Source organism: Coenobita brevimanus, chromosome 66 (assembly GCF_032717465.1).
Source record: "Coenobita brevimanus isolate Jiangsu-jjx chromosome 66, ASM3271746v2, whole genome shotgun sequence".
NCBI classification, from domain to species: Eukaryota; Metazoa; Arthropoda; class Malacostraca; order Decapoda; family Coenobitidae; genus Coenobita; species Coenobita brevimanus.
In genome coordinates this window covers 21,264,108-21,278,522 of record NC_137019.1, presented here as the reverse complement: position 1 = coordinate 21,278,522, position 14,415 = coordinate 21,264,108, and the positions used below count along the sequence as shown (strand labels likewise).

The 14,415-nt window shown below is 41.6% G+C and overlaps 1 protein-coding gene across 1 annotated transcript in view; it reads left to right on the top strand.

Moving 5' to 3' along the window:
• rod (kinetochore component rough deal) overlaps window positions 1–14,415 on the top strand; it is a 471,351-nt gene that overhangs the window by 116,747 nt on the left and 340,189 nt on the right. Inside the window, exon 12 of the mRNA XM_080276726.1 lies at window positions 10,811–10,944. Coding sequence (XP_080132852.1) covers window positions 10,811–10,944 — 134 coding nt within the window. The remainder of the gene's footprint in view (window positions 1–10,810; window positions 10,945–14,415) is intronic.

Genomic DNA, 14,415 nt, shown 5'->3' with positions numbered 1-14,415 from the left:
TTAGTGTAAAGCTACCCTAAAAACAGAGTACCACTACACTAAGTGGGTCTATGATTGGCCCTCTACCTACCTTAGCACTAAGAAAACAATGAAAAAATATATATATATGTATATACCCTTCCAAATTTTGGCAGTGTTTTCCGGTCTTTCTGCTATATTTAGACATGAAAACACATGTAGGAATATCCATATATTGCTGAACACTAAGAAAACAATGCATTAAAAAATTAAAAAACAAAAAACCATGGTACCTATATGTACAGTACCCCTCCTGATTTTGGCAGTGTTCTCCAGTCTTTCTGCCATATTAAGACATCAAAACACACATAGTGCTAAACATTAAGGAAACAGTGCATAAAAAAATTGTAAAAACTGTAGCTGTATGTATGGTACCACACCTAGTTTTGGCAGTGTTCTCAGGTCTTTCTGCCATATTTAAACATCAGAATGCACATAGGAATATCCAAATTAATGCTAAACACTAAGAAACAATTCATTAAAAGACATAGAAAAGCAAAAAAGCTCTACCTATATGTACAGCACCCCTCTTAATTTTGGCAGTGTTCTCTGGCCTTTCTGCCATATTTAGACATCAGAACGCACATAATATTATCCAAAGTAATGCAAACACTAAGTAAACAGTGCTTAAAAAAAGCAAAAACCAAGAAACCCTGCTGGTACCTATATGCACAATACCCCTCCTAATTTTGGCAGTGTTCTCCAGTCTTTCTGTCATATTTAGACATCAAAACACACAGAGGAATATCCAAAATAATGCTAAACACTAAGAAAACAATACATGAAAAATAAAACTCAACAAAACCCAACCAAGCTATATGTACAGTACCCCTCCTAATTTTGGCATTGATCTCTGGTATTTCAACTGTATTTAGACATCAAAACACTCATGCGAATATCCATTGTAATGCTAGACACCAAGAAAACAATGCATAAACAACATAAATCCACAAAGGCCCTTCCTATAATGTACAGTACCCTCATAATTGCAGCAGTCTTCTTCAGTCTTTCAGCTACTTAGACATCAAAACACATATCGAAATATCCATTGTAATGCCAGACAGTAGGAAAGTAATGCATAAACAACAAAAATCCAGAAAAAATCACTGAAGACAGTTGCAAAAACAGTTAAGTTTCAGGGACACAGTGATGGCTGTTCCCATGGCACAAAAAAAGGAAGAAGAGGAAGAAAGAAAAAAGAATCCATGGCCAGATATGCCCCAGAAATTGGTTATATTGGTATATATGTTGTATACCATCATCTTCACTATAAGATAAGCTAATAAAAACAAACAAAACTGATGAGTAAAAGTACAGAAATGCAGTGAGAATAAAATTGTTCAGCAGTAGAAAATATCTTCATATAAATTCCCAACATCGTTGCTCAAAATTTTGCCTGCACAGTACAAGAGCTAAGCATATGCCTAGATGCAGAATTTTGTGAGCTTTCTCGTGGTGTTTTCGGAATATTGATACGACCATTAGTATTCCAATAAATCGTCAAAAACTTTAAAAGCTCACTGGTGGATAGTAGTCGGCACAATGGTGGAGGGTAGGACTGAGGAACAGGGAGGGGTCAGAGATAAGCCTGGGCCCTGGCAGCAGGAAGCATGGAAGGGGATGTAGGAGAGACGGTGGGGAGATGGAAGAAACGGGGCTGGCCTTGGAACTTTGTCCATTCAGCAAGGAGACAGACGGGGGTTTTCAGTCAGCTTGTAGGTTGTGCTTGGTATTACACACGTGCCAGCAGTACGTTACCAGTGATCCTGGCTGCTGGACAACTTTGATCATTCGGTGGGGAGCCGAATGGGCATTTGCAGTCAGCTTGTGGTTGGTTTGCAGTTAGTATTACTCGCATGCTGGCGGTACATTACGAGTTACCTTGGTGGCCAGGCAACTTTGACCATTCGGTAGGGACCTAGACAGCCATTTTAGTTCACCTTGTGGGTTATGGTCTATTACCCGTGTGTGAACAGAGAGGCCAGCAAGCCAGCCAACCGATTTTTTTGGACTTGTCGGCTGGGCAGCCCCCGATGTTGGAACTTTTATGTTCAGATGAAGACAGATAAATCCGGATACAGGTATAATAGAGCCAAGGCATAACATTCTGATACAGAACATAACCGGATATGGAGCATCAGGACAATTGAGGGATTGCTGTACATTATTTTAAAAGTTACTTATGTCATTCAGTTAAAGGAAATAAGAAGAAAAGTTTTTAGCTGAGGGTTACCAGTCCAGTCATTGAAACCACCTCAGACAAGTAGTCCTTCAGCTTTGAGAGATAGTACAGTAAACCCTCAATATACCAAAACCTCTTTTAATGAATTTAGACATTAATGACCACATTGAGCTGGCAAAACGTTATGTTCATTTAATGAATTTTGTTCAGCAAAAGAATGGACACCCGAGAAACACCTACCATCGTGGCATCCCTACACACACACACACACACACACACACACACACACACACACACACACACACACACACACACACACACACACACACACACACACACACACACACTAACTAACTAACTAACAGTGGAGAGAGGCTGGAAAAGTTGGATTTGCCTTCCTTAGCGGAAAGGAAAAAGAGGGGAGACATGATTGCAGTGTTCAGGACCATGGTGGGAGTAGATAAAATTGACAAAGAAGATCTGTTTGTATGGGATAAGAGAGTAACAAGAGGACACGGAATGAAATTGAAAAAGTCAAACTGCGTGAAGGATATCAAGAAATATAGCTTTCCGTACAGAAGTATAGACTTGTGGAATAGCCTGGACAAAGAGATCGTCCAGTCAAAAAACTTAAACGAGTTTAAAGCTAAATTTGACTTACTGAGAAACAGCGACGGAAACCCACGAGCATAGCACATTCCGTGTATATCACAATTAGGTATATTAGGTAAATACATAAATATTTGGAACGACTTAGACGAAGAGGTGGTGCATGAGAAAAACATTCATGTTTGTAAATGTTTTCATTCATTGCCAGACGCCATGTATCCCAAACGGGGTGGCCAAGGCTTAGAGTTAATTGTTTTACAGGGAGGGGCACTAATCCTCCTCCAACCCCACTTGACACGTAGGGAGAACGTAGACTTGATAAATGTGGATTTGGAGACAGGACAACACGAGCATTGCTCAATTCCTGTATACTACAAATAGGTAAATATACACACACACACACACACACAAGCATGCGTGCATGCGCTCCTTCGCATCCCGCAGAACACCTCATGTTTCTGGATAACCAGCATCATGAGAGGAGCCATAAGCAGAGCATTTATTGAGAAAAAGAGCCATTAAGACCTTGCTGTATGTCACTGTGTACAACTATACACCCGAATGATCCTCTATATTTAACGATCTTTGTTTGGTAACAGCCACAACGCCTGGGAAATTACCGAACAGCATAGTGTTGAGCTTTGTTGTCATGGGTCTAGTACAAGAAGTTCATTATATCAAAAGTGTATTGTACTTTAAAAGTTATTCAGAAATGTGTTTGCAGCCTTGATTAGTTTGTTAGGGGAAATTTATTACTACTTTCATGAATTAGAACAAAGATGTAATGGGGTCATTTTATGTAAGAAATATTGTATACACAGTAAGTGCTACACCACCTGGAGGGTCAGCAGCAGACTTAAAAACACTTGTAATAAAATGTTTCTTAGGCAAAGCAGTACCAACCATATTAATATCAGATTCATACAGTCAGGTTTCAGTCAGATACAAAATATCAGGCTTATGTTCATTGAGTGTTTCATTAATATATATAATCCACCCTGTTATGAATGTTTAGAAGACAGAGTTTTAAGTGGCTCAAGAGGGGTGTTATCAGTTTTCGAGTAGACAAATTTGATGTGTTCAGCTAATATGCTCCTATGGGAAATCATCTATTGAATCTTCAGAGGGGCAGCCCAAAGCCTTTCTCATTTCAAGAAGCTTCAATCTGGAGAAATGTTGTGACAGATGATTAGAGGGTTTGGTTGGTGCCACCTCTGCAGGTGAAATTAGTATTGTACAGTATCACTGTGTGTTCTTGCCTAATTGTATCTTATCAACAAAAAGTCAAGCTCGTACTGTCCTAAGTATTAAATCACTTTTATCATACATATCCTTAAATTTATTCATTGTTTTGGCACACACTATTTCAGTTGTTAGTGCATTCCACTGATCAATTGCCCTATTTGGGAAACTGAATTTCCTTCCATCTTTATCACCTCTCTTTTATGCAGTTTTTTGCAGTGCTCTCTTGCAGATGCTTCCCCATAGGTTATATACTCATTTATGTCTATTTTTTCCTTCCCTGAGACACATTTATATAGTTTAATCATGTCTCCACTTTTCTTTCTTTCCTGTTGTGTTGGGAGATTCAGTTTTTCTTGTCTTTCTTCGTAGCTTAGATCCCTTAGGCTTGGTGCCCTCTTGTAGTGGTCCTTTGAACTTTTTCAGTCTTATCTATGAGTTTTTTGAGGTGAGGATTCCAGACTACTGATGCATACTCCAGGGTTGGTCCGATGAATGATGTTATCTTTCTCAGCATGTCTTGATTTATGTATGTGAATGATACTATCATATTTGCAGGCAGTGTATACATGTTCTGTACCTTCTCACTGATGTGGTCATCTGGAGATAGTCTGTTATTGATAATCACTCCTTGGTCCTTCTCTCTTTCTGATATGTGTAGGGTGTTACTTCCTAACTTATAATCCCAGTCTGGTCTTTTTCCACATTTACGAAACATGATTACATGACACATCCACATTGAATTCCATTTGCCATTCATCACTCCATTCATGAAGCTTATTTAATTCTTCTTATAGCTCTCTACAAGAGTCTCTGTTAGTAATTCTCCTTTATATTTTGCATCATCAGCTTTGTATTTTTTGCATTTAGATAGCCTTCATTTCCCATGTTACTATCTATGTCATTTATATACACTAAAAACATAATTGGTGCCAGCACTGAGCCCTGTGGAACTCTGCTAGTCACTTCCCTCCATGATGAGTAGTGGACATTTGTGCTGGGAGGGGGTTGGTGATAGCCAATACCCTTTTCAGGCATAAAATGATCCACAGGTATACATGGCGAGTGATGAGAAGGGTTGGTGGTGAACTGAATGAAAGGAAGGCAATGATTGATTATGTGTGTGTGGATGAAAGGATGCGAAGATGTGTAATGGATGCAAGAGTGTATAGAGGTTGGGGGAGTGGACTTTCTGACCACTACTTGGTGGTGGCCAGAATTAGGATGCAAGTAAGATGGAGGAATAGAAGAAGGGAAAGACGAGAGGAAGGAGTAGTTGCAAGGAGAGTGGAAAGGTTACAAGAGGATGAGAAAAAGGCAGAGTATAAGAGAGAAGTGGAGGAACGATTGGGCAAATATGAATTGGAGCAGATGGGAGATGTGGAAGGTATGTGTAAGATATTTACAGAAGAAATATGTGCAGCATGTGATGTGGTGTGTGGAAGGAAGAGAAGACGGAGGGGGGTGCAAGGAACAGCGTGGTGGACTGAAGAGGTGAAACAGGCTGTGGCACAAAAGAAGAAAGCATACAATGAATGGATGAGAATTAGGGGCGTGGAAGAAGTTGAGAGGCGGAAGAGAGAGTTATATGTGGAAAGGAAGAGAGAGGTGAAAAGATTAGTAAGAGAGAGTAAGAAGAGAGTGGATGAGGAATTTGGAAGGAATTTGAGTGTAAAGTGGAGGGACTGTAAGAAAATGTTCTGGAGAGAAGTGAAGAGAGTAAGACAGGGTGGAAGTGAAGTTAGCAGGGGAGTGAAAGATAAAAATGGTAGATTACTAGTGGAGAAGGGAGAAAAAGTGAGCAGATGGAGAGAACACTTTAAGGAATTGTTGAACGTAGAGGATGGAAGTAATGCGAGTATAAGTGGCTGGGGAATGGCTGGGAGAAGGAGGGAGGTGAGAAGACAGGAAGAAATCAGTAGGATAGAAGTTGTGGAAGCAATGAAGAAAGTTAAATTGGGGAAAGCCCCAGGAATTGATGGAGTGTGTGGTGAAATGCTGAAGCATGGGGGAGAGTCAGTAGTAGAATGGATGTGGAAAATGTGCAGATTGGCCTGGGACGAAGGTAGAGTCCCGGAGGATTGGAAGTCAGGTATAATTATTCCCTTGTACAAAGGAAAAGGGGAAAAAGAAGTGTGTGGTAACCATTGGGGCATTTGTCTTCTTAGTATAATAGGAAAAGTGTATGGTAGGATACTTACAGACAGAGTTAGAGCAAGAACAGAGGAATTAGTTGGAGAAGAACAGGGAGGCTTTAGGAAGGGAAGAGGTTGTGTAGATCAGATATTCATTCTTAGATCATTAGTGGAAAAGTTTCTAGAGAAGGGAAAGAAGTTGTATGCAGCTTTCATGGATTTGGAGAAAGCATATGACAGGGTGGATAGACAAGGATTGTAGAAAGTGTTAAGAATATATGGAGTAGATGGGAAGTTGTTGAATGCTGTGAAGAGTATGTACGATGGTGCGAAGGCTGCAGTGCATGTGGATGGTGAACTAAGTGAATTTTTCTCTTTGAAAGTTGGTTTGAAACAGGGATGTGTCATGTCTCCATGGTTGTTCAATCTGTACATGGATGGGGTAATAAAAGAGGTACAAGGTAGGGTAGTGGATGTTGGAGTGGCCTTGGTGAGAGAGGATAGTGTTTGGAAACTCCCTGTACTGTTGTTTGCAGATGATACTGTGTTGTTGAGTGATGACGAAGGGGAGCTGCAAGGCTTGGTGGATGAGTTTGAGAGAGTGTGTAAGAAACGGAACCTAAAGGTGAATGTAGGGAAGAGTAAAGTGATGGTCTTTGAGAGAGGTGAAGTTAGTGAATGTACAGCGAGGTTGGATGGTGAGGAATTGGAAAATGTGAGTACGTTTAAGTATTTGGGTAGTGTGATGAGTAAGGATGGAGGTTTGGAGGGTGAAGTGCTTGAAAGGGTACAGCAGGGAAGAAAGGTTGCTGGTTCCTTGAAAGCAGTGATAAGAAACAGGGAAGTGAGCATGGAAGTGAAAAAGTTACTACATGACAGTATTGTGATACCAACTCTAATGTACGGAAGTGAAGCTTGGACATTGTTGGAAGGACACAAGTCAAGAGTGAGAGCAGTGGAAATGAGTTATTTAAGAGGAGCCTGTGGAGTCATGTGGAGGGACAGGCTGACGAATGAGGATATAAAGGAGCGTTGTGGTGTGGATGTGGATGTGATAGGAAGCGTTATGAGGAACACACTGAGGTGGTTTGGCCATGTGGAGAGGATGGAGGGTGAAAGACTGACGAAGAGAGTGTATGTGAGTGAGGTGGAGGGGGGAAGAGGGAGGGGGAGGCCGAGGATGAGATGGAGGGATGGGATGGAGAGGTATATGAGAGAGGGGGGTGTGAGTTGGGAGCAGGGCAGTGAAATGGCGGGGGACAGGGCGACTTGGAGGCGATTTGTTTGTGGCCACCCCAAACGGGATTGAGGCATCTGGCAATAGATAGATTGATAGATAGTACTGTTCTCATTTCCCTTTTTCTGAGAAAATATTGCATCCAACAGTACAAGTTACCTTGGATTTCTCCTTGATGATACAGTTTCTATAGAAGTCTTTGGTGTGGTACTCTGTCAAGTGCTTTCTTGAAATCTAGATACAGTCCACCCATCCATCTCTTTTCTGTAATGTTTCTGCAGCTCTATCATAGTAGCTTAATAGGTTAATAACACATGATTATCCCTTTCTGAAACCAAACTGCCTTTCTGTTATCATAGTGTGTTCTTCTAGATGGCTTACCCAAACTTTTCTTATCAGCTTTTCTAATATCTTACTGTGTGTGTGGGGATGAAAGGATGCGAAAATGTGTAATGGATGCAAGAGCTTATATAGGTTGGGGGAGTGGACTTTCTGACCACTACTTGGTGGTGGCCAGAATCAAGGTCCAATTAGGATGGAGAAATAGGAGAAGGGAAGGACAGGAAGGAGTAGTTGCAAGGAGAGTGGAAAGGTTACAAGAGGATGAGAAAAAGGCAGAGTATATAAGAGAAGTGGAGGAACGATTGGGCAAATATGAATTGGAGCAGATGGGAGACGTGGAAGGTGTGTGCAGGATATTTACTGAAGAAATATGTGCAGCATGTGATGTCGTGTGTGGGAGGAAGAGAAGACGGAGGGGGGTGCAAGGAACAGCGTGGTGGACTGAAGAAGTGAGACAGGCCGTGGCACAAAAAAAAGCGTACAATGAATGGATGAAAAATAGGGGTGCGGAAGAAGTTGAGAGACGGAAGAGAGAGTTATATGTAGAAAGAAAGAGAGAGGTGAAAAGATTAGTAAGAGAGAGTAAGAGAGTGGATGAGGAATTTGGAAGGAACTTGAGTGTAAAGTGGAGGGACTGTAAGAAAAGGTTCTGGAAAGAGGTGAAGAGAGTAAGACAGGGTGGCAGTGAAGTTAGCAGGTGAGTGAAAGATATAAATGGTAGATTCCTAGTGGAGAAGGGAGAAAAAGTGAGCAGATGGAGAGAACATTTTAAGGAATTGTTGAACGTAGAGGATGGAAGTAATGCGAGTATAAGTGGCTGGGGAATAGCTGGGAGGAGGAGGGAGGTGAGAAGACAGGAAGAAATCAGTAGGATAGAAGTTGTGGAAGCAATGAAGAAAGTTAAAATGGGGAAAGCCCCAGGAATTGATGGAGTGTGTGGTGAAATGCTGAAGTATGGGGGAGAGATAGTAGTTGAATGGATGTGGAAAATGTGTAGATTTCCCTGGGACGAAGGTAGAGTCCTGGAGGATTGGAAGTCAGGTATAATTATTCCCTTGTGCAAAGGAAAAGGGGGAAAAAAAGAGTGTGGTAATCATAGGGGCATCTGTCTTCTTAGTATAATAAGAAAAGTGTATGGTAGGATACTTATTGACAGAGTTAGAGAAAGAACAGATGAATTAGTTGGAGAAGAACAGGGAAGCTTTAGGAAGGGAAGAGGTTGTGTAGATCAGATATTCATTCTTAGATCTTTAGTGGAAAAGTTTCTAGAGAAGGGAAAGAAGTTGTATGCGGCTTTCATGGATTTGTAGAAAGCATATGACAGGGTGGATAGACTAGGATTGTGGAAATTATTATGAATATATGGAGTAGATGGGAAGTTGTTGAATGCTGTGAAGAGTATGTATGATGGTGCTAAGGCTGCAGTGCATGTGGGTGGTGAACTGAGTGAATTTTTCTCTTTGAAGGTTGGGTTGAAACAGAGATGTGTCATGTCTCCATGGTAGTTCAATCTGTACATTGATGGGGTAATAAAAGAGGTACAAGGTAGGGTAGTGGATGTTGGAGTGGCCTTGGTGAGAGAGGGTAGTGTTTGGAAACTCCCTGTACTGTTGTTTGCAGATGATACTGTGTTGTTGAGTGAAGACGAAGGAGAGCTGCAAGGCTTGGTGGATGAGTTTGGGAGAGTGTGTAAGAAACGGAATCTAAAGGTGAATGTAGGGAAGAGTAAAGTGATGGTCTTTGAGAGAGGTGAAGTCAGTGAATGTACAGCGAGGTTGGATGGTGAGGAATTGGAAAATGTGAGTACGTTTAAGTATTTGGGTAGTGTGATGAGTAAGGATGGAGGTTTGGAGGGTGAAGTGCTTGAAAGGGTACAGCAGGGAAGAAAGGTTGCTGGTTCCTTGAAAGCAGTGATAAGAAGCAGGGAAGTGAGCATGGAAGTGAAAAAGTTACTACATGACTGTATTGTGATACCAACTCTAACATATGGAAGTGAAGCTTGGACGTTGCTGGAAGGACACAAGTCAAGAATGAGAGCAGTGGAAATGAGTTATCTAAGGGGAGTCTGTGGAGTCACATGGAGAGACAGGCTGACAAATGAGGATATAAAGGAACATTATGATGTGGATGTGGATGTGATAGGAAGCATTAGGAGGAATACACTGAGGTGGTTTGGCCATGTGGAGAGGATGGAGGGTGAAAAACTGACGAAGAGAGTGTATGTGAGTGAGGTGGAGGGGGGAAGAGGGAGGGGGAGGCCAAGGATGAGATGGAGGGATGGGGTGGAGAGGTGTATAAGAGAGGGGTGTGTGAGTTGGGAGCGGGGCAGTGAAATGTGGGGGACGTGGAGGCGATTTGTTCGTGGCCACCCTGATCGGGATTGAGGCATCTGGCAATAGATAGATAGTGTGTGTGTGTGTGAGATCACAATTCTTGTAATTGTACAGGTGCATACATGTTTCAAACATTAGTGACATCCTTAGGAAAACTAGCACTTTTGGGAAAGAAAAGACCAGATAGTCTTTATTTATCCCCAAAAAACATAATGTTGTTATTTTTGTTTTCCCTAAAACCATAATGATGTTATACTTTTCTTTCCATATATGATTTGTCCTAGGAAAAGGTAACTACATCCCTAAAGAACATCTGTTTTGTGCATAATGGTGTTTATAAAGATTACTGCTCTTTAATGCAATGAATCAGATTCTAGATTGTTGTTGTTGTTGTTGTCATCCTAGGCATGTGTGGACCTGGTGGACTGCAGGCTGAAGTTCCCTTTACCTGGAGCCCACTGGCCTCCTTTTATGGGGTAGGGTAAGGGAAGAAGGACATTTGTACAACCTGGTGGTGAGACTACTCACCTTTATTGGTGCCATGGTGTCAAGGCATCCTTCTTCAGCACCAGATTTTGGATTAAAGCATCAATACAATACAATACAATACAATATCTATGTGTGGAAAAAAGTAAAGGTTTAATCCAGACAGTTTTATTCAACTGTTAAAAATCTTTGTAGTCAAAGGATTAATGCACATTTGTTTCTACAGATGATGTTGAAAAACATTGTCTCATCTGATAAAGAAACATCAGTAGAAGATGCACTCTGTGTTGTTAGCACCTACAGACATCTATCGCAGGTTGATGCTTACTACTTCAGAGTCATCCATCTTCTCAAAACAAGGTATGTTGTAGTTGTCATGTGGTAACCTTATAACTAACCAACACATGTTCCCTATGTGACAGCAAGTGGGTTGGCGGAGGGTTAGGGGCCCTTCCTGGCAAACAGCTAACTAAAAATACAAACAAGAGGCCTCGGACCAGGACTGACCAACAGGTGATGACTAAGAACCGAACAAAGATCATGGTACGAATTGTGATTCTGTGTACCTGTCAACACAAGATTGCTTAAGTAGAGTGAAAGAAGCATTCTGGACAAATATGGAAGCATGCATGGAAAAGTTTCAGATGAAAGAGAGAGAGTTTTGGATTGGAGATATGAATGGAAAAGTTGGGAATGTGAAGGTGGATGGAGTAGTTGATGGGTGGGATGTGCCTGCAGAAGTGGATGAGAATGGCAGTGCTCTAGTGGACATCTGTGCGGTGAGGGGGTTGGTGATCGCCAATACCCTCTGTAGACACAAAATGATCCACAGGTATACGTGACAAGTGATGAGAAGAATGGGTGGTGAACTGAATGAATGGAAGGTAATAATTGATTATATGTGTGTGGATAATAGAATGAGAAGGTGTGTAGTGGATGCAAGAGCATACAGAGGTTGAAGGAGTGGGCTTTCTGATAACTGCTTGGTGGTGATGAAAGTCGGGGTTCAAATGAAGTGGAGTAATAGGAGGAGGGAAGGATAGGAGGAAGTAGTGTATACTGGGAGGGTAGAAAGGTTGCAAGGGGATGGAAAAAAAGCAGAATGCAAGAGAGAAGTGGAGGAGTGATTGGGTAAATTTAATTTGGAGCAGATGGGGGATGTGGCAGGTGTGTGCAAGATATTCACAGAAGAAATCTGTACAGCATGTGAGGTAGTGTGTGAGGTGAAGAGAAGACGAAATGGGGTGCAAGGAACAGCTTGGTGGAATGAGGAGGTGAGACAAGCTGTGACACAAAAGAAGAAAGCATAGACTGTAGTGAGTGGATGAGAAGCAGAGGCATGGAGGAAGTTGAGAGATGCAAGAGAGAGTTATATGTTGAGAGGAAGAGAGAAAGGTGGAAAGGTTAGTAAAAGAGAGTAAGAAGAGAGTGGATGAGGAATAGGAAGGAATTTGAGTATAAAGTGGAGGGAATTTAAGAAAATGTTCTGGAAAGAGGTAAAGAGAGTTAGATAGGGTGTTAAAGAAGTTAGTTGGGGAGTGAAAGATAAAAATGGTAGATTGCCAATGGAGGACGGAGAAAAAGTGAGCAGATGGAGAGAAAGGAATTGCTGAACACAGAGAATGAAAGTACTGTAATGCAAGTATAAGAGGGTGGTGAATGACTTGGAGAAAGAGGGCTGTGAGAAGAGAGGAAGAACTAAATAATGCAAGTATAAGTGGGTGGTGAATGGCTGTGAGAAGGAGGGCTGTGAGAAGAGAGGAAGAAACCAGTAGGTAGGAAGTTGTGGAAGCAATGAAGAAAGTCAAGATGGGGAAATCCCCAGTAACTGATGGGGTGTGTGGTGATATGCTGAAGCATGGGGGAGAGACAGTAGTATAATGAATGTGGAAGATGTGCAGATTGGCCTAGGAGGAAGATAAAGTCCTGGAGGATTGGAAGTCAGGTATAATTATTCTCCTGTACAAAGGAAAAGGGGACAAAGAAGTGTGTAGTAGTCATAGGGGCATTTGTCTTAGTGTAATAAAATAAGTATATGGTAGGATACTTAATAACAGAGTTAGGGAAATAACAGAAGAATTAGTTGGAGAAGAACAGAGAGGTTTTAAGAAGGGAAGAGGTTATGTAGATCAGATACTCATTCGTAGGTCTTAAGTGGAGAAGGGAAAGAAGTTTTATGTGGCTTTCATGGATTTGGAGAAAGTGAATGACAGTGGATAGACCAGGAATTTGGAAAATATTAAGAATATATTGAATGAACGGGAAGTTGTTGAATTTCGTGAACAGTATGTATGATGGTGCTATGGCTGCAGTGCTTGTGGATAGTGAACTGCGTGAATTTTTCTGTTTTAATGTTGGATTGAGTCAGGGATATGTCATGTCTCCATGGTTGTTCAATCTGTATATGGATGGGGTTATAAATGAGATACAGGGTAGGGGAGTAGATGTTGGAGTGGCCCTAATGAGAGAGGGCAGTGTTTGGAAACTTCCTGAACCGTTGTTTGCAGATGATACTGTAATTTTAAGTGAAGATGAAGGGGAACTGCAAGGCTTGGTGATTGAGTTTGGGAGAATGTGTAAGAAACAGAATCTAAAGGTAAATGTAGGGAAGAGTAAAGTTATGGTCTTCAAGAGAAATGAAGTCACTGAATGTACAGTGAGGTTGGATGAGGAGGAAATTGAAAAATGAGAGTCCATTCAAGTACATGGATAGTGTGATGAGTAAGGATGGAAGTTTAGAGGGTGAAATGCTTGAAAGGGTACAACAGGGAAGTAAGGTTACTGGTTCTTTGTAAACAGTGATAAGAAACAGGGAAGTGAGCATGGAAGTAAAAAAGTCTCTGCATGACAGTATTGTTGTACCAGCTCTAACATATGGAATTGAAGCTTGGACCTTGCTGGTAGGACACAAGTCAAGAATGAGAGCAGTGGAAATGAGTTATCTGAGAAGGCATGTGGAGTTACATGGAGAGACAGACTGATAAATTAGGAAGTGAAGGAGCATTGTGGTGTGGATGTGGATGTCATAGAAAGCATTACAAGAAATACATTGAGGTAGTTTGGCCATTTGGAGAGGATGGAGTCTGAGAGACTAACTGGGAGGGTGTATGTGAGTGCAGTGGAGGGGAGGGGAGGCCAAGGTTGAGATGGAAGGATGGAATGGAGAGGTTTACAAGAGAGGGAGGGTGTGAACTGGGAGCAGGACAGAAAAATGGCAGGGGACAGGGAGACATGGAGGCAATTTGTTTGTGGCCACCCCCTACGGGATTGATGCGTTTGGCAGTGCAGTTGAGTTGCCTAATCCGCGGCAATATGGTTCTGGACCACAGCCATACTTTAAAAATTCCGTTGTTTATAAATAACATAACATATGGGGAAAATTACTTACGGTTCTGGCCTCTTGGCCAAGATGCCACATACCACCTTTCCTATACCCTACTAGTCACAAGTGAACACTAGCATACACTCAGATAATTATTCAATGCATGTACTACTGGGAATAAAGAATATTAAACTTTAAATAAACAATATTTAAGGGACTTACCTGACATCGGCCAATGACAATGATTAAGAGGAAAGGGTGAGGTCCTTTTTCTCTCCATTATCGATGTGATGAATAACATCCATTTTCTGGTCGTATTTAAGTGTAGGTTTTTTTTTTCTGTCCTTTTTGGGACAAAGTCTTAGGCTGGTTGTGGTCTGGCATCGTATCATGCTGGAAAGTCAAGTAAAGGGGGGGGGGGGTGAGCCCAGGTAGTCGTAAGAAACCGTGCTTGTGGCCACTCTCACAGTGGGAGGTGCAGGAATAAAATATGCAGGAAAGTAGTGTGC